The sequence below is a fragment of the Macrobrachium nipponense genome, chromosome 7 (assembly GCF_015104395.2).
Source record: "Macrobrachium nipponense isolate FS-2020 chromosome 7, ASM1510439v2, whole genome shotgun sequence".
Classification (NCBI taxonomy): domain Eukaryota; kingdom Metazoa; phylum Arthropoda; class Malacostraca; order Decapoda; family Palaemonidae; genus Macrobrachium; species Macrobrachium nipponense.
The window spans coordinates 17,427,062-17,453,557 of record NC_061109.1 but is presented as its reverse complement, the minus strand read 5'-3'; the positions used below and the strand labels follow the sequence as shown (position 1 = coordinate 17,453,557).

Below are 26,496 nucleotides of genomic sequence, written 5' to 3'. Positions count from 1 at the left end.
GAGAAGCACTCTCGGAGGACGCTTTTTCTATAGCGTTCCTGAGCAGTCTGTCGAGCTACAGAGCCTGCTGAAGGGACGCCTGACCGGGGGGAATTCTCCACAACCTCCGTAAGGCTTTCGACTTTTCTTCTCCTCTGGGCTTGGGAGCTTGAAAGAGGTCTAGGCCTGGGAGCGTCGCAGAGACGGTCAGACGCCCCCTCCACAACACTGGGGGCACTCACTTCACTAAATATGTCACTATCACAATCCTTACCTTTCATGGCAGCCATTTTGGATTTCATCCTCTGAAGTGTAGCTTTCAGATCAGCGATTTCTGAGGCCGAATCTGAATGCAAAGCTTGTGAGGGCCCTGATACAGAATTAGAATCATAAGCATAGTTTAAAGAAGAGTTAGAATCGTTAAAAGGCTCAATAGGCCTTGAACTACCCGCACTCTTAGATGCAGCCCTTCTCACTCTATCCCTCTCTAACTTCTTCAAATAAGAAGTTAGAGTCTTCCATTCCTCAACATTCAACCTCTCACACTCATGACAGGTGTTAGTCAAAGAACAGTCAAAACCTCTACATTTACGGCATACAGTGTGAGGATCAACCGAAGCCTTCGGTATCCTCACCTTGCAGCCTACATTCACACACACTCTCACACAACCACTTGAATCAGACATTCTTGAAGAAAAATCAAAAGCAAGTCCAAATCCAGTCCACGGTAGCGAATGCCAAAACAACGATCCAGGTACGTCACCAAAAAGTCCAATAAAGATGATCAATTGCCTTGAAAAGCAAATTCCAGTCAGGAGGTAGTAACAACGATGTTGATACCACCGGCGACAGAGAAAATATGATAGAAAACGGGAATGGTTCCTAGTCCTGCCACCCAGGGCAGGCCGGTAGATCACCTGACCTACCTGTAGCGAGTGGCGCGAAATTTGAATTTCTGTTGGGGACAACGGAGTCTTAGCTATGTATATATCTGACAGGTAAGTTGATTGTATGAAAATATTATCTCAAAATAATGCATGAATTCGTAACGCGCGGACGTAAACAAATATTTTTTTCAAAAATTCACCATAAATCTAAATATCGTCCTAGAGACTTCCAATTTCTTTCAAAATGAAGACAAATGATTGAATATTACTATACTGTAAGAGTATTAGCTTACAATTGCAGTTTTCTACCATATCTGACAAGTTAAAGTTGACCGAATGTCGAATTTTTTTATATATATTTTTATTTATATGCAATTATTTCGGAAATTAGAAAAGCTTCAACCTTCAAATATTTTTCGTTTTATTCTACATAAAATTGCACACATTTTCATATAAAAAACTCTATGAAATACCTAATATGAAATGGAGCAAATATTCCGAGAATGCAACGTACGCATTTCGGAGATTTGTGGCGGAGAATCCGCGCGCGGAGGGAAGGAAAGTTTTTTTTTTAAATTCACCATAAATCTAAATATTGTGCTAGAGACTTCAAATTTGTTTCAAGAGGAAGATAAATGACTAAATATTACTAGACTGTAAGAGTTTTAGCTTACAATTGCGTTTTTTTACCATTTCGGTAGAGTCAAACTTGACCAAACGTGGTTTTTTTTCTATTTATCGTGATTTATATGCAAATATTTCGAAAATGAGAAAAGCTACAACCTTCAATTACTTAGTGTTGTATTTTACATGAAATTGCGCACATTTTCATATATAAAACTTTATGTAACGGCTAATTTAAAATGGTGCAAACATTACCACAATCGCACATATGATTTTTTTGGAAGAGTGACCGCGCGGATGTAAAGAAAATGTTATTTTTTTCATAAATTCACCATAAATCAAAAGATTGTGCTAGAGACTTCCAATTTGTTGCAAAATTAAGGTAAATTATTGAATATTACTAGAATATAGGAGTTTTAGCTTACAGTTGCATTTTTCGACCATTTCGGTAGAGTCAAAGTTGACCAAAGGTTGAAAACTTGTCACTTATCATTTTTTATATGAAAATATTTTGAAACTGATAAACGCTACAACCATGGGTTGTTTTTAGTTGTATTGTGCATGAAATTGCACACATTTTCATATATAAAACTTTATGTAACTGCTAATTTAAAATGGTGCAAACATTACCACAATCGCACGTAAGATTTTTTCGGAAGAGTTGCCATGCGGACGTAAGGAAAAAGTTTTTTTCATAAATTCACCATAAATTGAAATATTGTGTTAGAGACTTCCAATTTGTTGCAAAATGAAGGTAAGTGATTGAATATTACTAAAATATAAGTTTTAGCTTACAATTGTGTTTTTCAACCATTTCGATAGAGTCAAATTTGACCGAAGGTTGAAATTTTGGCACTTATCGTTATTTATATGAAAATATCTCAAAACTGATAAAAGCAACAATCATGAGTATTTTTTTTGTTGTATTCTACATAAAAATGCACACATTTTCATATATAATACTCCATGTAACGGCTAATTTAATGGTACAAAAATTATGTCAAAGTGACGAAATAATTTCAGAGATGTGTCACCGATACTTTTTAGTGCGGCAAGAAAGAAATTCGCGCTTGCGTGCCTGCGTAACGATTGTAAACAAAACAACACCTTGATCCGTGAACTCCCAGCATCCCCCAAGGCGCATGATTCAAGAGTTTTCAGCTGGTAGGCCTATAAGTATTTTTCCGCGAATTTAAAAAAAAACTTTTGTATGTCGACGTAAAATACGTCCAGTCGGCACCCGAGAGACAAAAAATGTTGACATAAAATACGTCCACTCAGCGTTTAAGGGTTAAGTACTTTCATTAACACACTTCCTTCTGTTTGGAAGACTTATAACTGTATGTGTCTAAGGATTCAAGATGAAAATAAAGGCACAAGTTGGATTAATGGGTCTGTGTGATACACCACTTAAAGGCTTGGGCAAAAGTGATAAGTCTAAGCACACTTAATCAGCAATTCCCAAACAAAGTATATCTTTGAAAAGCAAAGTTTCTATAAGCTTATAAATTTGCCAATTACAGGGCTTCCCTTCTGCATTGCATGCCTAATCTAGAAACTCTGAAAATATTAACTGAACTCAGTAAAATGAAATGTAGAGATTAACCTCCAAAAATTAAGCTCATATAGCTAACCACAAGTTGAATGAAATATGGAGATTAACCGCTGAATTATTCAGAATCTCATAAATGAAACATAACTGACCGTGAATCTGGGGTAATAAAAAATAAAAGATATCTGAACAATGACTTACATCCAACTTGTATAAAAAATACACTAACCTGCCATCCTGAATATTCTGATATATCTTCTTAGCCGTTTCAAGAAAGGCCTCTTCAACATTTTCTCCTCTGAAATTGAGCAGAAAAAAAAAAACATTAAATCACTAGTTACAGTGATGTTTTATTTAACCCTTAAGATTGTGACAATATGCATTTGAAATCCCCCCTTCCCCCGGGTGTGTGAAACTTCATAAAAAAATGAAAATGCTCCAATTGGCTTCATATATCTCTTGCTATAAGAACAGGACCTATACATCTTCCATATCTGACTACTTTTTTCTTAAAATGTGATTAAACACCTGAAAAATACTATTTTTTTAGAAAAAGGGTAAAAAAACCCTTTGGAGTGCATTATATGAATTTTCATGATAAAATTTATTATTTGGATACTTACCTACTGTTAAAGTAGACCCCACCCAGCCTCCCCACATTTAGTGGGCTGTCAAGGAGAATTCTGACTAGAGCTAAAACATTCGAACGCACCTGGTGGAGAACAGGTGAAACTAGACAGTCTTCCGGGTCAGCCAAGCGATCTTTTTTCTTTTGTTTTAAATGCCGACTCGCCTATCGGCGTGGAGATATGAGCTAACTTTAACAGTAGGTAAGTATCCAAATAATAAATTTTATCATGAAAATTTATATTATTTGAGAGGAATCTTACCTACTGTTAAAGTTAGCGGATTCCCACATTGAGATAAAGGATGGTGGATAGTGAAGCTAGACAAGTTCCGCTCAGCCAAGCGAGCTAAGAGTTTCTTGTATGAAACTCAAAACATTCTTAGCTGATCAGGAATCCTTCCTGGATAATACTGCTGCCAGGAGGTGGATACCCTTCAGGGTGCAAGGCTCTCATGTGTGTGCAGTCAAGAGCAGCCTTGCGGAGAAAACCACTTCATTTTCAGTCAGAATGAATAGAAGTGGCGTGATGGGACCCCTGTGCCTGGGTCTGAAAGCCCCCAAAATTGACAGTCAAATACAAAGTAAATACCTATGATACAAAGGTACGCTCCTGTACAACAAATATACCTTCATGCTCCCCAAAAAACCAACACCCGGGATTAAAATAAAAGAGGCTAAACGATTGCTCTTTCTTTCGGTTCAGGAAAAGACTTTACCCGCTATTACTAGAGGGTTAAGAGCTTTACAGTTTTCAAACGCAATTTCTACATCTTTAAGATAATGAGCAGCAAAAACCGAATTACAATTCCACTGAGCTGCATTAATTACATCCTCAAGAGACAAATTCTTTAAAAAACTAAAAGTAGCAGCAACTGCTCTTACACTATGTATATTTACCTTCAATAAAGGTAAGATATCTGGGTCTAGTTTCTCATGTGCTAGTCTTATTAAATGCTTAACAAAAAAAAGACATTGCATTCTTAGATAAAGGAGTGTTAGGTTTTCTAACACTACAAAATAAATTATTAACTTTGCCCCTCACAAGTTTTAATCTATCTAAATAAATCTTAATAGCTCTAACCGGACGGAGGAGGGCTTCTTCTTTCCCAACCTATGAGGTCAAATTTGGAATTCTTACCGCTCTAGGTAGAAGTTTAGCCTTGACATCATTCTTAGCCTTGAACAAGGGCATAAATGATAAAATAGCATCTCCTCTACAAAAGCCTACCTTATTGGAGAATGCTTGTAACTCGCTTACTCTTTTGGCTGTCGCTAGCGCTACCAAAAAGTGTCTTTTCATAGTTAGAAACTTCAAAGAAGCAGACTCCAAAGGTTCGAACGGATCTGCAGATAAGAACTTTAGCACTACATCCAAGTTCCATGAAAGAGATTGATACTGAACTTTAGGGGCTTCAATTTCAAACAATCTCAACGCCTCCTTAAGATCTGGATCATTAGAAATATCTAATTGAACATGCCGTAGCACTGATGACAGCATGGATCTATATCCTCGAATAGCAGCTACAGAAAGCTTCTTACTATATCCAAGATACCGAAAGAACTTTATTATGTTGTTTACAGAGGTACGGGTGCTGGAAATCCCTCTAGAACGACACCAGGAGCAGTACTAACCCCATTGTCTCTGATACAAGGCCAAGGTTGTTGCTCGGCTTGATTTAAGGATAGACTTCCGAGATACTTTAGAAAACCCTCTCGCTCAAAGGAGACGGTCGAGTCTCCAAGCGGTTAAGTGTAGCATGCGGAGGCTTTGGTGGAACCGCTTGGACTTTGGTTGTCTGAGTAGATCCTTCCTTAAAGGAAGGACTCGAGGGAGATCCACTGAAAGAGCTAGAAGGTCCAGGAACCATTCTCTCTGAGGCCACCACGGAGCTACTAGTGTCATTCTGCAGTGATTCGATTCTTGAAACTTGTTCAGTACTTTTCTTATTATTGCAAATGGAGGAAAAGCATATGCATCTACGTTGGACCAATCTTGAAGAAATGCGTCTACTGCCAAAGCCTGAGGGTCCTGGCATGGAGAGCAATACACTGGGAGTTTCTTGTTCATTGCTGTTGCAAATAAGTCCACATTTGGAGCTCCCCATAGACTCCACAGCGACTGGCACACTTGCGGATGTAAAGACCATTCCGTGAGTAGGACTTGTCCCTTCCTGCTCAATTGATCTGCCAAGACATTGTTCTTCCCTGGTATGAACTGAGGAACCAATACTATGTTCCTGGCTTCCACCCAAAGAAACAACTTCTCCACTATCAGAAATATTGACTTTGATCTTGTTCCGCCCTGGTTTCTGATGTACGCCAAAGAGGTAGTATTGTCTGAAAATAATGCTATTACCTTTCCTCTGACTATCTGTTCGCACTGAAGGAGCGACTTCCATACTGCCAACAGTTCTAGATTGTTTATGTGCAACTCCCTCTCTTGCAGTGACCATACCCCGGAGATCTGCTGGCCTCCCAGGCAAGCTCCCCAGCCTGTCATTGAGGATCTGAAAACAAGGTTAGGTCTGGGCTCACTACTCTTAGGGATGACCCTGTTCCCAGTCTTTGACGATCCTTCCACCATGCTAACTTCTCCCAAAGACTTACTGGGAGTCCCAAGATTCTCTCAAGTAGAGTTGAATTGGTCGCATCCTGAGCCTTGCTAGACTGACAAATCTTTCCAGAGATGCCATGTGTCCCAACAGAGACGGCCATTGCCTTGCTGGAAGCTTCCTTAAGGGCTGGAAGCTTCCTTAAGGGCTGAAATTTTCCTAGAAGCAATAAAAAATTGTCTATGCGTTTCTCCAACGGAAAAACCTGAAAACTGCGAGTGTCTATCCTCATCCCAAGATAGAGAATTGTCTGAGTTGGAATCAGAGCAGACTTCTGAAAATTTATCAATATGCCTAGTGATTGCGCCAGGCAAAGTAACAGATCCTTGGCCCTCAGAATTCCCTTGAAAGAGTTGGCCAACATTAGCCAGTCGTCTAAATAGAGCAGAATTCTCACTCCCAACAAATGACACCATCCCCCTACCGGTGCCAAAATCATCGTGAATACCTGCAGTGCTGTGCACAGGCCGAAGCAAAGAACTCTGAATTGAAATGTCTTCCCTGCGAAGACAAAGCGCAGGAACTTGCGAGACTGAGGATTTATCGGGATGTGGAAATAAGCGTCTTGCATGTCCACCGACATCATCCAGTCGTTCTTCTGTACTGCCGCTAGTACTGTGCTGGGTGATTCCATGGAGAATGGGGTTAGACAAATGAATGTGTTGAGTCTCGACACATCCAGTACTGGACACCAACCTCCAGACGCTTTGGGCACCAGAAAAAGACGGTTGTAAAACCCAGGCGAGTTTCCTGACACCTGCTCTATCGCTTTCTTCTCCAGTAATGATACACCTCTTCCTGAAGTACAAGAAATTTTCCCTGCTGATGTTGATAAGCTGGAAGAGCAATTAGAGACGACGACAGAGGAGGAGGAGACAGAAAAGGAATTTTGTAGCCTTCCTTCAGTACCTCCACCACCCAAGGTTCTGCTCCCAAGTCTCTCCAGACATGCCAGAAGATCTGCAATCGACCTCCTACTGGAACCTGAGGGCATAAAGATTCATTTCTTTCTAAGAAACTTAGCAGTTTTGTTTTTATTGGAGCCTGGTAAGGACCTACGAAAGGGCTTAGTAGCTGAAGACTGCTGAGATGAGGAAGGACGAATTTTCGCTGGAGGACCAGACAGCAAAGAAGGAGCAGGTCTTTTGTTCCCCACTTTTAAAAGATTGTCCGATAAATTCCCATTTTCCTGTACGGAAATATCCTCCCGTATTGCCTTAAATAGAGATGGATTCAGAAGGCGGTCCACAGGGGAACCCAAAATTGCAGCCATCTTCTGAGAAGGAGAGACCTGGTCGAAAGATAAGAGCACAATTGTTCTCTTTTCTTCAAGATCAAATTAGTAAAAGCATGAGAACATTCGCCTGCCGTGTCTGAAATGGCCTTATCCAGGCAAGACAAAAAATCTAAAGACTCTTCCCAAGATTTGATACCCGCTGGCGTCAGTCTTTAAGCTGACGCAGAGAAGCTGCAATAGTACTTAGCGAAAGTTCCGCATAAGACAAAACTTCAATACTTCTAAACAAAGACTTGGACAAAGCCTCTGCCTCTGTACTAGATCGAGACACGCAAGGAAATCAGCATCGTCAACCAAGGACGGTTTCAGCGCCGGCAACGAGCCTGTGTCGTAATAACCAATTGTGCGCGATTTCAAAAACTCCGGAATACTAGAGCTGGCAGACTTACCAGAAGCTTTGTGCGCCAGCCGACGAGATATTTCATCAAAACGTCCTTTAATTGAAGTCGAAAGCTTAGGTTTATTTAAAGACTTAATGGGAGTTGAAATGCTGGAAGACAATAACGACCTGGTTTCTACAGAATCTCTTTCCTCCATCAAATGAGGATAAAGAGAAGTGCAATGCTCCAGTAAGCGCCGAAAGACTGAAGGAGACTCTTCTGACTCGAGATCTTCTTCCGCCAGTTGCAGATTCGAGACGACAGCAGCCGACTCCTCGCGACAAAAATTTAGTTCGATAGGTGAAGAGCCTCCAGGAGAAGTAGTCTGCAGTTGTCTACTAGCGTCGACACCAGTCGGCCAAGTCGAAGCAGAGGCGATACTCGTCGGCAAAGAAAATGGAACTTGTAAGGAGTCTGAGAAGATTCGTCGACACTGAACTGTACCACTTCGTCCGAATGCGTCTCAAGCGGCTTGGGAACGATCCCAGACGACACATCTTTAGAGAGTAAAGCATTTAGAATAGCATCTAGTTTGGAAACAACAGCAGAATCTGTAACCATAGAAGGAAGAGAAAGAGACAGCAGAGTCCACCTGAGACTCTCCAACAGTAGAAGACCTAGGAATAGCAGAGAAAGATTTAGAATGAGACGTAGAAGCAGATTAAATAGGTTCAACTATTGATTGAGTCAATGTAAAAGAATTAGAACAACCCATTATTAATAAACTCTAAACCTAAATTCTTACTCTTGTAGGTTCTAGAAACCTCATTGCTAGCTCTAGAAAAAGGCGATGTTGAAATATTGTGCGAAGACTTAAGCCTACCGAAACGATCTTTCGGCGAACGTGTTAAGCGTGACTGCACGTGAGAGCGTGAAAAGGGAGAAGTAGGAGTCGGAGGGCACAGAACCCCATCGCCCCGAGAACCGACCCGGTTCCCTGGCAGCGGACTTTTCCAACTGTCGCAGGGCAGTCCTAGGCTTGGGCTACATACGGGCGAGGGCACCGACACCTTACCTCTACAAGGGGAACGCGAAAAAGAACGTTCACTATGGAGGGACTCGGAACGGTTTATCATAAATTCAGTTAAACTTTTAACGGAATCTAAAATAAGACTTACATCCTGTTCAAGTTTCTCGATACGCTTTTCCTGAAACGAAAGGGGAGCGGAAGTCGGAGCTACAGAGGAAACGCTAGAACTATCATTATCAGAATTAGGCCTAGTATAAGAAAAAACCGTAGTTTGAGTAGGGGTAATAGCAGACAAAGGCTCAACAGGAATGGGAGAAAAGGTAGTTTTATGCCCTGACCTAATTAACTGCTTCCCTTCTTTTCCTATTTCTAATACTTTTGAACATAATATCCTTAGGCCAATCCTTGCATTCCTCACACCTAATCTCTAGATCACACTCTGTGCCCCTGCAGCTGGTACAAACATTATGTTGATCTATCTCAAATTTAGGCATTCTTGTTACACAATAATCATTCCTACATAACCTAATATTGGTTGACTTACTTCCAGTGGAAGACATCCTAGGATAATTAAATTTACAGTACCGTGATTGAAGAAAAACAGCCAAGATTCACCAAATACCAACATACGCCTATACCTAATGGCGGCAAGGAGAATTCGGACTACAACTAAAAAATTCGAACACACCTGGTGGAGAACAGGTGAAACTAGACAGTCTTCCGGGTCAGCCAAGCAATCGTATTTTCTTTTGTTTTAAATGCCGACTCGCCTATCAGCGTGGAGATATGAGCTAACTTTAACAGTAGGTAAGATTCATCAAAATAATACATATTTCTTGGCCCAGCAGTTTGTGGGGGGAGCTAAAACTAAAGAAAAGGCATGTGGATTGAATTTGCAACCATTTCTTGATAAATAACTTTATACAAAAACTACTTTTTCTTTGGTGAAATAGGTACCTTTTACGTACCGCTTTTTTTGAGATTTTGTAGTGTTGAAAGAAAGACTGGCAAAGAATTTGCAATAACTTTTATTTAATGCAGCTCAATTTTTATTATATGAAAATGATAGAGAGAACCTCTTATATATAATATAAAGACAAGAATGAAATTTAAAAGTACGTATTTAGAACATTATATATGAAAAAAAATCCCCTTTTCTTATACACTTTCATCTATGAGAATCATGTATAAACGAGATGGGTATTTTCATTTGGAAAACTCTTAAAACAAAACTTCATCTAACCACTGCATAGCTTTTTACATTCACAGGTCTTTTTGTACTTGCTTGTTTGTCTTCTTTTCCACTGCCCTTTTTTCTTCAACCAGCAGTCAGTACTTCTTATACAGCAAACAATACAATCAGGCTTGTGATTTTTGTCTACAAATTGAGCAATGAAATGCCTGCCTGTGAATCTGCTTGATAATGGTGATTCCAGTCTCCTCTTACCAATCAGTGGCCTTTTTGAATAACCTTCCAACAATCCATTTACTACTTATTCTCTGAATTTCCTCTGACTTAGATTTTTATTAGGATTTTGGATACCATAGGATATTTTTGCATCCACGAAGGCCACCTCTATAACAAAATGCCATATAACCTGGTACCATTTCCTCTTTCTCTGACTAAAATAGTAAGTTCCACATAGTTGATCAAACCTGTCCACTCCTCCCTTATATTTATTATAATAAGCTTGAACAGATGGTTTATGTATGATTCAATCACCTTTTTTTTATTTTATAGTTACCCCTGTCACACCTGAATCTCCAACACTTGACAACATGTTCACTTTGCCTGTATCCTGCCATGTTGCTGCTACCATTGCATTTTCATCATTGGCCCCATATTACTGGAAGTTCTTTTTTTCATTTTAGCTCTTCCCATTTCCTTGGCAGACCCTTTCCATTTACACGACCAGTGCCACAAGCACCCACAGCTCCCTCCCTTAGCTTACTAAAGTTATCCACAAAGAGTATTTGGCTTTTATTTTCAAAACCTTCAAGTAATGCTAAGGTAACCTTGGTACCCAACCCACCTTTCACTAGGGTGTTGATTAACTATTTCTTTGCCTGTATTTACATTGAAATTTTGGCATCACAAATAGTCTGAAGAACTAAGCTAACCTACATAGCAAGCATAGGCTACATAGTTGTAATACAAAAACAAATAAATCAATCATTTTTAGATAAAAATGTAAAACTAGAGCAGAAAACCAACGGTAATCTAACCTACACAACCTTCCATGTGAAGCAAAAACAAGAGAGGAAATGCAAGAAAAAATAGTATTGACTGGCGTTATGAGTTTAATTTGCATTGCTCAGTCAGTACTCACCTTTCAGCACTTTCCAAATAAGCTGGCTATATCAATCAGCACTTATTTTTCATTTCCTAGACAACGTCCATGAATCCTAAACCTCTAGAACACATTTTTTTTATTTCCCAAGCAATGTCCACGAATCCTAGCCTACATAAAAAAAAACTCTGGAAAGTATTTCTTGACTTGGCAAATCCTCCTCTCTCTCTTTCTCTCTCTACTTCTCTGTCTGTTTCTCTATTTTTATATATTATTATATAGATTTACATATACATATATATATGAAGATAAGTATATGTCTTTAAATGTAACATAAAAACATATACACAGATTCCTGATTCATATATTTGTGTAAATCTACAATCGATTAAAAGACTCAAAATTTAAATGGCCGGTTAAAGGGCCCAACAATAACGTGTAGATTCTGGCCATTATATCTGCTTATGGTAAATTATCAAAACATTACTTTCAACCAGCATTGATTCATAATATAAAAAAATGAATGAATACATAAAACATACCCATTTATAGATAATAAATAAGCAAAATACAAGTCATCTCTTGCCCAGCTGGGCGTAAACATTGAGTTCTCGTTATTGTCATGTTCCGGGATGGCACCAACAGATGGTGCTAGATATTGCCATCAGGTTTTCTATGATTGTAAATTTAAAAAAAAAATGGACCAGTAATTTTAAGGGTAAACATTTTTCTATGTTGGTAAACCAGTGTTGACACTCACCCTTCCACTACAATTATCTGTTATTGCTCAGGGACGACAGCCGCACTCTAAGGGTTAAATATGCTTTAACTTAATTTCATATTTTGTGGGCATACTTACAAATTGCAGAAAAAACTTTAAACATTAACTAAATGTATCCAACTTCCTTTTACATATTTAATCAATTAATACTGACACTGTTCAGGACAACCTTATGAAGCACAAATTTGTGACTTTGTTCAAGGCGCATTATTGTAGAGTACTTGGGACAGTTTTAAAACACTTTTTTTATTTTTATGCACAGGAAGAGCAAAATTTCTGTTGACCTTCCATTCACAGTTTGTTAGATTAGTTTCACATGGAGTATACACTAGTGAAACTCTAAACTTTAAATAAGAAAAACTATTGTTTGACTATTCTCCTGCTTAAAAACATAAATACGCAATAGGTATAGTGAGACTAGCCCAAGTATTATAAAGCAATCAGATTTTTTAATACACTTTGTATGGTATCACAAGTAGCGCTTTTGTATCATAATTATCCTGAACAACAACAGAACCATTGACTGAAAAAGTTCTGTGAAGAGGATGGATGATCATCTTCACAGAACATACTGTAAACATTTTGCTTCTTTATAACAAACACAAGGCTCTGGTTCACTCCACTTAACACATGTGGCAGCCTTTCCTTGCAGTTCTGCCTACATGGTCCTCCCAAATGACCATATTCTTCACAAAAAGAGAATCTCCTCGATCTTTGGATATATTGCTTAATCTTATAAAGTAACCGAGCTGTTTTTATTACATTACATTTGGAAGTGGAACTAAGACTCCATTGATCTTCTTCAATCTTTCCATTCTAATCACACCTTGAACTTTTTAATTTCTCAACAAGTTTCTCTTCTGAATGCATTGTCAGTTGAGGTGCAAATGTCATTCCCTTGGAGCAATTCCAAAAAGCACATACTGAGCAGCATACTTTAACTCCTCAAAGATACGATGATGCTATTAATTTTTCACTTTATTTACTGAGGCCAATTTTACTGTCAATTTTCCATAACCTTCAGATGATATCTTAGGTTCTCGACCAAAACACTTCACAATGTCTCTGTACAAATTAAAAATGTTACAATTAGAATCTTCTAGATAAATGATCAAACATTTATCATAAGAGGTTTCAAATATCCCCGGTCTTATTTCAGATACTTTTCGGGAGCACAGGGGGGTTACAGTGTAATTGTACTAGAGGGTTTCCTAGCCATGTCCAAGCACAGGTGGTCTGAGGAGGGTGCAGAGGTTGTCATCTGTGACAAAAGGTTATCATCAAAGGGTCCAGGGATACTTAATTCCTCATTGCTAATCAAAAAAACTCAAAAGATTCCAGGGATACTTAATTCCTCATTGCTAATCAAAAAACTCAAAGTGAAAGAAAAATTAAATAAATAAACAAATGTGAAAATCTTAAAAAGATATCATCATACTTTCATGGAATTTATTCTAACAAAAGCGGACTCTCAAATGTCTACTCCTTACCCTATCCTATCCTATCTGACAGGGGATGAGACAACACAATTAAATGTAAGCCAAACCCACTTGTTAGGACTGTGGGTATTACAAGAATACGATCAAAACCCTTCCAAACTTTATCATGGGCAAGCTGGACAATATGCTGAGGGTCCTATCCACACAACCAGACCAACCCTGGAAATCACAGCCCAAAATAGTTCTGTCCTTGAGGTATCAATGTGATATCTCTCAGATCCCAACATTATTAGCTAGTTGATGATCCTACCAAAGTTCCCACCACTATTAGCTTTAGATATAAACTCCAGTCCTAGATATGATATCTTTCCCTATTCATCAGAATAGTATAAAAATTTTACCTAAATTACAAAATTCCAGAAGACTTAACCCATATTAATAAGTAGTACAGTAATCCCTCACCTATCGCTATTAATGGGGACCAGAACCAACCGCGATAAGTGAAAAACAGCGAAGTAGGGTTCCCCCTATTTTTTAAATGCGTAGTATGTATACGTAAATTTTTTTTTGTACATGTATACATGTATATGTAAATAATAACTGTATATTCTTATAACAAGATACATAACTCACCTCTATCAATGACGATGATCTTGATAAATGACGATGAAACACCTGTGCAGTATGATGAAGATGAAGATGATTTATACTGCACAGGTTAATGAGAGCTTTACTGCTCCTCAGGTGACGCCTCATTGTCAGTTGTTAGAGGCGGGGGATCACCGACGGCAGCTTCCGATAGAGCTGGAGAAACAGCAGGAGGCAACGTAGTGTCTCGGTAGGAAGACGGAGAGGCAGCAGGAGGAGTAGTATCCGACACTTCTGCAGGAGGTTTTCGGCGCACCAGGAACATCGTGATGGGAAGTTGTTGACGTTGTTTTTTTATCTGAGCAAAGATGCCCTTGTACAATGCCATAACACCATCAATACAATTACTGAATTCGATGGCTCTGACCATGTTGTCATCGATTTCTTGCGCCCTTTGTTGCATAGCCTGTGCCATGTTGCAGAGCTCTTGCAGATTTTCCAATGTAAGGCCACGTTGCTCAGGTTCGTCGTCGTCGTCGGCTGCCTCTTCTTCTTCCTCACTCGCCGATCTTGTCATTTCGACGAGGTCCTCGTCGGTTAGGGGCTCTGAGTGGCAGTCGATCAGTGAGTTGACGTCTTCTGCCGTCATGTCGGAGAAACCTTCGTTGGCTACCAACCGCGCCAGCCTCACAGCCTTATCTACGGCGGAGTGATGAACTTTGTCTGGCGTAAATCCCTCATAGTCATGAACGATGTCTGGCCACAATTTTCTCCAACTTGCATTCAGTGTTTGTTGTTTCATCTCCTTAAGAGCGTTCTGAATGTTGGCCAGGCACGTCGCAATGTTGTACTCCCGCCAATATTTCTTGAGGCTGAAGTCATCGTCGCCTTCGTCGATGGAGGAGATGAGGCCCTCCATCGTGGACCTCGTGTAGAGGGCCCTGAAGGCCCGAATGACCCCCTGATCCATTGGTTGGATGAGGGAAGTGGTGTTGGGCGGCAGGAACTCCACTTGAACCCCGTCGTAATGCAGGTCCGTTGCATGTCCTCCTGCACAGTCCATCAAGAGAAGGACCTTAAAGGGCAGCCCATTTTCCGCGAGGTATAACTTCACCTGCGGGATAAAGCAGTTCACGAACCAGTCGAGTGTGAGGGCTTTAGTTATCCATGCCTTCTTATTACTCATCCAGTAGACTGGCAGCAAGGCTTTTTGTTTTTGTTTTTCAAAGCACGAGGATTCAGTGACTTGTAAATTAAGCCGGGCTTGAGCATGAAGCACGCAGCATTCCCGCACATGAGCAGTGACTATCTTTGTGGGCCTTGAACCCTGGCTTCTTCACTTCGTCCTTGTAAAGGAACGTCCGGGATGGCATTCTCTTCCAAAAGAGACCAGTTTCATCCATACTAAACACCTGCTCCGGAATATAGCCGCCCTCTTTAATTAATTTCGGGAACTCGTCCTCGACGTAACGATGAGCTGCCTCTTGGTCTGCCGAGGCGGCCTCCCCATAAATGGAAAGCTGCGAAGGCCAAACCTCCTCTTGAATTTCTCGAACCAGCCCTTGCTGGCAACAAAACCACGTTTTTCTCGTGGGGCAGGATCATCTTCATCATCGTCATCACCATCATCGTCGTCATCACCATCATCGTCATCTTCGTTCGATCCCCCTTTAGGAACGAGGCTATCATAAAGGGTTTTGGCTTTTGTGCGAATCATGTTGGTATCGAGACTAACCTTCTTTTCCCGACAGTCCGTTATCCACACTGATAATGCATTCTCCATTTGCACAATCTTCTTATTACGAGGAGTCACAACGTGCTTATGTCCTTGGAGAACGTTATTGAGGCAGTTTTACGGATTTTTAATTCGTCTTTTTTTATGTAGCGAACCGTTGAATCATTCAGTCTGTACGTGCGGGCAACAGACGCATAGCTACTGCCTGCCTTGAGCATGTCCAATAACTTCACTTTTTCGTTCACCGTCATCATTTTTCTCTTCTTCTTGGGTTCACCAGAGGATGTAGAGGGTGTAGGACGTTTAGGAGCCATTTTAAAGGGCGTCACAAGCACTATTTTGCACAAAGAAAGCACAAAAATACAGCTAAAACTGTCACGCGGCAAGAGTAGCGACACGAGCGCGAGAGAACAATGAATGCGGTCTTCCTTCGGTGGGCGCTCGGCAGGGTGGGATGCTGGATGCTGGCTAGCGCGTCTCGGCGGCTCGGCCAATCAGCTTGCGAGATTCAAGAGCCGAGATGGCCAGCGAATCAGAGAGGTGTATTTTGAGTTACGCGCCATTTCCGTGCTGATACCTGATGTTCTAATGTACTCTCTCTGCCTTCTGCTAGCGCCCGCGCCATTTTTTCTCAATTTTGAATTTTTGATGAATACTTTTGAAAATTCCGCGATGCACTGAGGGCACGAAACTTGAGGCGCGAAGTAGCGAGGGATTACTGTAATATGCAAAACTCTTAGACTCAACCCCGGGAACAAATTCCAGGGGTTCAAGAGCCTCCACACCACATCAAGATGGTCCCAAGTCAAAGGGGAATGTGTGCTGAAGAACACCATCTCCTTTAAAAGTAAACAGGTCATCTCCACAGCTCATGAATGCACCTTAAGAGTTGAAAACCTCCAACCTTGAAGGCCAGGGGTTATGAGGTTAGGGCAGTATAAACTTCACTAGCATTTGAAGTAATATCTAAGTTACTTCTATTATTTCTTTCTGCCTTTTCAAGGTCTCCCTCTGCCTTGTTTGAAAACTCTGGGACCTCATATAAAAAAAAATCTCTGAATGTCTACCCTACTGTACAGTAGTGGCCTCAGGCTAAGTTTTACAAAATGGCAAATTTTTAATTCATTTGTATTTTTCATAGCTGACAAACCTGACGTCCTAACAGTAAGATAAATCTTCTGGTGTCAACTGGAAACTGGTTGAAAACAATAAAAAAATGCATGGAATCTGTGGCATCTGGCATCCAATTCGAGGCTTAGGTGGAAGCGAGTCAGAGACCATGCTTGAACCTAGTGACACACCAGTCTTCTTCCAACCCAGGATGAAACATACGAGGGGTGGCTAGAGGTGGGCAGTCAATGTTTATACCAAAGGTTTGTTAGCAATGAAAAATACAAAATAATTAAAAATTTGTTATTTTATATGCAGAACAAACCTTCAGTCTTAACAGTAGGATAAACTCACACCTGGAATGAGGTCTGAGAATCCTGAACCGACCAAAGGTTCGGCCCACCTGATCATTCTTCTTAGAAATGAGAATTCTAAAGAAGAGGACCTCGAGATGTTAGATATGTGGATATCTAACACCCAGTTACCGGGTTTAAATACAATGACACATGTCTAGATTCACTGCATATACTTAAAGTCAAAAAGAACTATCCGTTCAAGCAACAAACCATGTTATCCACAAGAAATGGATCTGTCACCAACCCACACTCCCCTTACTGTAGAAAGGAGTTGAAGCTACTGAAAAGCAGATTTGTATGTAGTATGGAACATGAAAAGTGCTGTAACAGTATGGCTACAATGCTCACCTGCATCAAGCCAGTTCCAGAGTATGATGTGTCTATTCTTCAAAATGCCCTACTCCACACAATCATCTTAGGTACCGTATGTTACAAACTGTCCTGCCAGGGGCACAGGATGAGTTATACTTGTTAATCAGCCACCACTGGATCCAAAGAAAAAGTGCCCAAGGATCTGTGGGCAACAACCTTCAGGTAGAAAAAAGTGAAAGTGGTTTGGCGTAGTCAGGAACCAGCATTCAAAATTCTATTAACTGACAAGTTTTTCTTAAATGCTAGGGAGGAACCTATTCCTCTGATGCCATGTGTTCTGCATGCACAAACAGGTGACAGAACTTGATGATGATGAGTAGGCTTGCCTAATCACCTCATGTAGTTAAACAAAAACGTATTCTCGGACGCCTCTTTCTTGGCCTGGCCCATGTTAACAAAGTCTATGACACCTTGGCTCTAGGTGACGAGTCCTTTAGATAACAACGCAGTGCTCTGATGGGGAAAAGCAGAAACTCTTGAAGGTTGCGGATAACAAACTCCACACCATAAGGAATGTAAAAGGAGGCAAATCTGTCATTGTAAATCAAGGGAATCTGGGTATTAGCTACGAATTCCAGGACAAATTTGAAAGCTACTGACCCAAACCCCTTGTGAGTTTAAGTCATAATCTTGACCATGGAGCTCTCCAACTCTTCCAAGGAGGCCAAGGTCAGAAGGAAAACTGTATCCAAAGTCAGTTTCCTGTACGACGATTGATGCATGGGCTCAAATGGAGCTCAAGTGAGACTACTTACTACCACAGTAAGGTCCCATGAAGGAGGTCTGAGTTCCCAAGGTGAACAAGACTGCTCAAAACTCTCGAACCACACAGAGAATTCCCAGGGCAAAGTGTTGTCCACATCTTTCAGATGAAAAACTGTAATAGTGGACACCAGTAGCCCTTGCCATTATAAACACAAAGAATTTCCTCTCTTCTGAAGAAGATCCAGAAGATCTTTATCCATTAAACAGAGACTCTTGAGTGGAGAGAAATCCCTTTGATGACACAAATCATAGCAGACAGCTTATCTTGCATATGGCTGACGAAGATCCTCTGAAGTAGCCTAACATCTGAGTTGCTGCTCTGCAAGAAAGATCTTTTGCTTGAAAGATGTACTGGACAGACTCCAGACATAAATAGATAAAAGATAATACTGATTGCTGCTATCTTTCCACATGATGTTGGCAGAGAAGGTTGTGCTAAGGTGGAATCTCTCTCGGCACTACTGAGAGAAGAGAAAATGACCCTAGAACCACTCTGCTTGGGGCCACAAGGTTTCTTAGTTTAACCGACCACTGAGCTGATTAACAGCTCTCCTAGGGCTGGCCTGAAGGATTAGATGCTTTTGTGTGTCTAGGAACAAACTGGTTATTAGCAATGGGACCTACAGTTTATTGTGGGATCTGAACCACATATCGAGAAATTAACTTCTAATTACCAGAAACAAAATTCCTCTGACTCCAAGTTGGCAGAGCAGAGGAATCAAACTCAGGACTACCAAATCGGTAAACGAGCACTTAAACCACTAGTCCAATAAGGAGGAACTGGGGCCACAAGGAGCTATTTGGGTCATCCTAAGACTTTGGAACTCATACTCTGTTAAAGACATGACGGAACAAGCAGAACAGAGGAAATGCGTAACATCCCCCAGATTCACATATCTGAATCTTCCTTCTCTTCGTTATAACACTGTTCTAAGTGTAAATTCTGGAGTATACGCTCCTAAATTTCTTGGAAAAGGGTATGAGAACAATGCACATGTCTTCTATTTGGAATGGAAAAAGTACCACAATTTTACAAATAAGGACGCTTTCCAAATAAACCATAACCCTCTTGTTTGCATTAAACACTGGGGATCAATCTTATTTTACCTTCAGAAGTGGGGCTCAAATCCTCCAGGTTGAATGGTTCATGACAATGAGAGAATAGCCCAACTAAATACTGTAGCTACCCATGCTACTGCCAAACAATAGATTTGGCATCAAAATTTTGTACAAACCCATTACATTAAATAAATCGGCCCTCTTAAGAGTATGCCTCTCACAGGAAGGTCAGATATCACAGAGAGTGACACTTTTCTGTGAGAGATGAAAACTGAAACCCAGATGGCTTGCTGCAGACAGGCAAGCAGATGGATGACCTCCTTTCATACAAATGTGCATGTTGATCTAAATCTGAAGCAAGACTGACTGACAAACTTGAATGTGTGAAAGTCACCATCTTGAAGGCTAGATGTGTCTGAAGAGTTACGTACCTACTGCAACACTATGCTCCAGTAAAATAATAGGTTTGTACAAAAATTTTATCTTAAAAAAACTGTACGCTTATTACAAACATAGAGGTAGTAAAGGCCTTCTGAACACATAAACCTTTTTCTAGATAAAAAGAAAACACTTACGTTTTTGCGCTGGCTTCCACAAACATCAAGCCATTCTCTTCTGCAAACTGCTTAGCTTCTTCATACGTAACATCTCTCTGAAATAGCATTGAGTATATCATGTAGAAAAGTGATATATGTATATAATAATATTATATATATATATATATATATATATATATATATATCTATATATATATTATATATAATATAATATTATATATAGATATTATATATATAATATATATATATACTACAAATAAAAAAAGGGGCATTTTTAAATCACTGACCTTGGAGGAATCTAATAGATGTAGGTGAGGTCTTAACAATTAACACTAACAACATTTCCTTTTAAAACAAAAATCCATCATAACACATAGAGAAACATAATAAACACTCATACTTTTTTTTATACAATTCTGTTTACTATTCTAAAAACATGACATAAAATGAATTAGCAAAAAATCATTTACACAAAATACTTCACAGTAATGCGAATAAACTTTATTTGTTAAAATAGGTCTAGTACAAGTTTTTATATCAAGACAATTTTTTTTATACAAACCCATCAATTGTATGCAGCCTTTGTAGTCTGAATATTCATATAACTGTTATTACAAAATGATCCTTATAAAAAATTCTTTCCCCATCATCTTGCTTTTTAACTCCACTAGAAGCTTGAAGTCCAGAGCTGTCAAATATGTCAAGTAATGTGACAGATGGGTGTGCTGCCAATTAGTGGTCAATAATTTTTACATAATTCTCTCTCTCTTTCTCTCTCCATATGTATGTGATCTTCACACACTCCTATATTTTCAACAACCATTTTTCTTTTTCTTTTTCAAGTTCCTCATTGGACAAGTGGTTTTTGCGCTCAGCTATCTATCCGGTGGTCCGAAGTTCAATTCTTGGCTCGACCAACGCAGAATCAGAGGAATTTATTTCTGGTGACAGAAATTCATTTCTTGATGTAATGTGGTTTGAATCCCACAAAAAGCTGTAGGTCCCGTTGCTAGGTGACCAATTGGTTCCTAGCTACATAAAATTATCTAATCCTTTGGGCAAGACCTAGGAGACCTGTTAATCAGCTCAGTGGTCTAGTAAAACTAAGATATACTTAATTTCTTTTTCAAAGGGCAATGAAATCACAGTAACTTTAATTTCATTTAAAAGTTAGCTTTATACAGAGGGGGCATGGTCATATTTAGTGTTCAAACTCTAGAAGTAAGCATCTATGAGCATTTTTAGAGACCATGCCAAACTTATGTGAAAATTTCCCTTGCCCGAGGAGGTCTGGAACCTAACCTTGTGTAAGTTCTGGGTATTACTGCACCCAAAATCTTCATGAGAGAGAGAGAGAGAGAGAGAGAGAGAGAGAGAGAGAGAGAGAGAGAGAGAGAGAGAGAGAGGCTCTTCTCACAGGCTTGTGTGAGTGAACGGTTTTGTCAAAAGATCTTCAGCAGGTGGCCCTGAAATCCATTTCAATACTACATCTAAATTCCAAGAAATGGTATCATAACTTACTTGTTGTGTGAAATCCATAGATTTAGTAAGGTCACTTACATCTTGATTTGATGACACATCCAGTTCTCTATGCTTAAAGATTGAACTAAGCATAGGTCTATAGCCTTTGATTGTAGACGTCAAAAACTTCCTGGACTTCCTCAAGTAGAGAAGGAAATCAGCAATTTGACTTATAGAAGTTTCAGAAGAGGACACTTTTTGTCTGTTACACCATTAATATTGATATGATTTATTAGATGAAGGACGTCTTCACTGGGCGATAGCCTTTGCAGCTGCTTTCGAAAAACCTTTCGATCTAACGAGGTGCTCCACAGTCTGTACCCTGTCAGAGCCAGATCGGACAACCCTAGATGGAACTTCTGACAATGAGGTTGTATGGGAAGACTGTTTTTGAGGTAATAGCCTAAGGTAATTGACTAATCATTGCATCAAGTCTGGGAACCACTCTTTCCCTGGCCAAAAGGGGGCCACTAGATTCAATGTTACATTCTGGTTAGAGACTAATTTGTTTACGACCTCCCTGATCATACTGAAAGGTGGGAAGGTGTAGACGTCCAGACCTGTCCAATCTTGCAGCATTGCATCCGTCTTCCAAGTGAGAGGGTCCGAGTGTATGGTCCCTGTTTTCCCTCGCAATAGGGGGGAAAGGACTTGCAAACTTAGAAAAATCGCTCTGAACTCCTTTACATTGATGAGGGAACTTCTGAACTTCTCCGGCCAAGTTCCCGACACCTACCTGTTCCCCAGATGAGCTCTCCAACCTAGGTTTGAGGCATCAAAATACAAGTCTAGGTCTGGGTTCAACGGAAGAAGAGACTTCCCCTCTTGCTGCCTTCCTTCTGATGCCCACCATTGAATATCGTTCTTGATTTCTGATGTTATCGGGAACGCAAATGAGTCTTGAAAAGATTTCTTGCTCCAATTTGCTTTTAGAAAAACTTGAAGTGACCTCATGTGGAGTCTCCCTAGTTTCACAAACTTTTCGACCAAGGCCAGTGTTCCCAGAAGACTCAGCCGTTGAGCCGCCGAGCATTCCTGAAGGGAAAGAAACCATCTGAAACAAAGGAGACAAGAGTTTATCCTTTTGGGGGAGAGAAAACCCAAAAATTCTGAGCATCCAGAATCATTCCCAAATATAGATTCCGTTGAGTAGGAATGATCCGAGATTCCTCCATGTTCATCAAAATTCCTAGTTTGTTGAGTTTTTGATTGATCTTCCAAGCACTTGTCCTTTGACTGAGCTCTGAGTAGCCAGTCATCCAAAGAGAAGTTCACTCCTAATAGATGAAGCCACTTTGCCAGTGGAGCCAGTATGCAAACAAAGACCTGTGGTGCTGTCGACAGGCTGAAGCATGGCGCCCGGAATTGGAGAACCTTTCCTTGAAAAACGAAGTGGAGAAACTTTCTGGAATCCGGATGTACTATAGGGACATGGAAATACGCATCCTTCATGTCCATGGTCACCATTCAGTCCCCTCGATGTATGGAGGATATGATTGACCGATTGGTCTCCATATGGAATTTCATTTTGAGAACGAACTGATTCAAAGCGCTCACATCTAAAATTGGTCTCCAGCTCCCCAATGCTTTGGGGACTATGAAGAGTAGTTGTAAAATCCTTCAGAGTTTAGATCTTCCACTATTTCTACTGCTCTCTCGTGAAGCAGTGACTCTACCTCTTGAGAGCTGCAAACTTTTCTGATTTTGCTGAGTAGGCCGGTAATGTTATCGGCGAACTGGCCAAAGGTGGGCCTTCTTCGAAGGGAATGACATACCCCTGCTGCAACACCTTGACTACCCAAGGTTCTGCTCCTCTCAAACTCCATTCCCTCCAAAAAAGGCTCAACCTGGCTCCTACAGGCATGTGAAGGACATGCTCCTTACATCTTACTTGCTGTCTTGTAGGCAGTTTTCTTGATAGACCTGGCTGGAGGTATAGGTTAGTACAGGGTCTTTGCTGGCCTCTCTGTCTTGCTACACGAAAATCTTGGGGTTGAAGAGAGAAAGACCTATTAGGGTTAACTTGACGCTCCCTAGAATGCTTTGACGATTGCGCCAAAAGATCGTTGGTTGATTTCTTCTGTAGCGACGACAAAGTCTGATGTACTACTTCTTGTGGGAAGAGGCGTTTCTTGTCCAATGGGGCAAAAAGCAAAGACAACTTCTGTCATGGTTATGCTTTAGTAGTAAAGGAACACCACAAATCCCTCTTCTTCAAGATGCAAAATGAGACCAGAGATGCTAACTCTGCTGATCCGTCTCTAACAGCCTTGTCCGCACAAGACAGTACCCCTAACAAGTCTGCTGCGACGTCTTCTGCCATCACCGGGCCATCTTCCACCTTCCTCACTTATGCCCCGCTTGTCCAGTCCAAAAAGCTATATACTTCTAATACTTTGAAAATACTCTTAGTAAGGTAATCCATTTCCACGGACAAGAGCATGACTTTAGCTGATGAAAAGGCCGAAAGGATAGCAGTCGATAAGGCTCGAGAAATCCCCCTGGAAGGAGGCAGATGCTCCCAAGGAAGGAGATTCTCCTGTGTTGTAAAAATGGTGACTTCTTAATCAGCTTGGCAAAAGAAGCTTTACCCATCTCTCTCTACGACGCTAACCAGGAGTCCACATCTCTCAAAACTTTCTTTGTTGACAAAGAGAGTACCAACTTGGGTAGAGTCAAATCGTCTGAAGCAGGTTTCCTTATTACGAAAGTCGAAGCCAGTGATGCATGCTGGAGCTGCAGGCGAGAAAAAACCCGAAAAGTTGTTGAAAAAACACATTAACAACACCGAGTATGCAGACGAAGGACTTGAGTCCTGTTCCTCCTCCCGCTTCTTCCATTTGAGAAGGTGTTGGAGCTTTCATCCAATTGCCCTTTCAAGCGAGTGAGCGAAGGATCCTGAGTCGAAGGTATCCCACAACTGATGTTGGTCGTTCTGCTGTATGAGAGCGCCGCATCATATCTGGAGAATAACATCCAGAAGTCCAAAGTAATTCCAAGATAGGTTTGGATCTTGAGAGCTATGCAAATTGAGACCGGGAAGACAACAAAGCAGGTGGCAACACCACATAGCTGCACGAAGGTTGAGGACTGAAGATGTCCTCTTTCTTCCTCTTAGACTGGACTGTCTCTTGAGGGGGGCACGACACGTCTTGAAAATGCTCACGACGACTCTTGCTAGGAGTCGAGCTGTCCGACTTCAACGACAGATCTGTCGACACCTGGCAATTGCCAGCAGGTTCAACTGAGGGGGCAACTGCCTGGGGGCAAACCCCACCGGCCTCCCTTCAACCTCCGGTATGACTTCTTCCCGGTGCGGGGGAGTGGGACAGTGACCTTCATATAGGAGCACCAGCAGGCCGGACAGCCACTTCCTCTACACAATCACTATACACTTCACTAACACTTTGATTGTCTTTTCCTTTCAAGCTTTAACATAAGCACTACGTTCCATCATCACAATTGCCCAAAATTCAAACTTCTTATCGAATTTTGACTAGAGGCTAGTCATGGTGTTGGGATCGGGAGTAAGCAAACCTGGAATAGGAGTTATGACAGGAGCAGGAGGAGAAATGATTGGAGAATCAACAGGAATTACAGCGAAACAATCATGTTATCTTCTATCAATTAAGCAGCCTAAATATTATCTAAACTAGATCTACTTTTTGCCCTAGCAGCTGCTTTCCTCTTTCTGTCCTTATCCATCTTGTCCTGAAGGGACCTAAAGATTTTCCCTTTCTTGTCATCCCAATCATAACATTCAGCACAAATATTCTCTTTCTTGCACATTTATTACATCTGGTATGTGAATCATAGCAAGATTCAGCTAACCTGGTCTTACAACCATCTACACAAAACCTAACACTAGTTGTGCTAGAATCTGACATACTGTAAAGAATGCACTAATGCAAAACAACACAGAGTACTTCACTGAGAACTCCGAATTCATCAACACAATCTGTTGAAAAAAAAAAAAAAAAAAAAAAAAAAAAAAAGCAGCTGCCTAAAACCACCAGTGTTCACCAGGAGCCGCCAGAAAATGAATTGAAGCTCTCTGCCAGGTTGTTAGTGTAAATTTTCAACTGTTAGGCTGCCATAGGTAGAAAGCTCTCTGCTATATAATTACTGGGTAATTTCCGTATACAAAAGCAAATATTTCAAGATAAGTTTGAACCTGTCTCAGGCAAAATATTCCCGAAATCAAGTTTGAGAGATTGGTTTATGGTAAGTGTCCCAGTAATAAAAGCATTTATTTCTCTAATGTTGGTGTGCCCATCTGTAATCTCATTATGAACTGTTGATCATGGATGGCACTGCAAATACTCTCTCCTATTTGATACAAATGCATCACTGTAACTACTGATTTCATTCACTACTATCTGCAGGAAAGAATCAGGAAAAAATAAATTGAAATGAGCAAGGGGGGGGGGGGGGGGGAATTGTCGACATGTGGAGAATATAAAGGTCCTGGGGTGGCACTAAAAGGTGCTGGAATAGGGCCAGTGTCCTCACTATTGAGGCACGCTCACACACCACCTGATGCACATGCAGCATCAGTTTCCCTTTTGGAAGATGATCCGTCATCCTCATCACTGCCCCTTTCTGTTTCAGTGGCAGTATCCTCAGAATCTGAAACTTCCTCATCACTTGTTTCATAAAATGAAATGTCGGTAAATTCACTAAAGTTTTCATATGAAACTATAGGGATGCCTTAACTTCCAACTTACAATATGATATTGTTATGATACAATAAAGTTTGTTCATGAATCTTACCTGCCAGATATATATATAGCTGAATCCCACCTTTGGAGGAAGGGGGAGACAGATTCGATTTTGGGAAACAATTGCATATATATGATTGATATTTTGGTTCCTTAACTGTTAGCATAGCTGACTTCGTGAGTACCGTCACCCAAGTCTGCTTCTGCTTTACTAGAGACTCCAGCTAGGTAGTGACCTGTGAAGCTGTTGAGTTCTAGAGGATCTGTCAATG

At 40.5% G+C, this 26,496-nt stretch overlaps 1 protein-coding gene across 2 annotated transcripts in view; it reads right to left on the bottom strand.

Moving 5' to 3' along the window:
• Positions 1-26,496, bottom strand: part of LOC135217411 (ras-related protein Rab-14) — a 220,134-nt gene that overhangs the window by 31,202 nt on the left and 162,436 nt on the right. For both annotated transcript variants that reach the window (XM_064253253.1, XM_064253254.1), the window contains 2 exons: positions 20,001-20,077; positions 3,272-3,340 (listed from right to left, as the gene is read on the bottom strand). In XM_064253253.1, the coding sequence (XP_064109323.1) occupies positions 3,272-3,340; positions 20,001-20,077 (146 nt within the window). The remainder of the gene's footprint in view (positions 1-3,271; positions 3,341-20,000; positions 20,078-26,496) is intronic.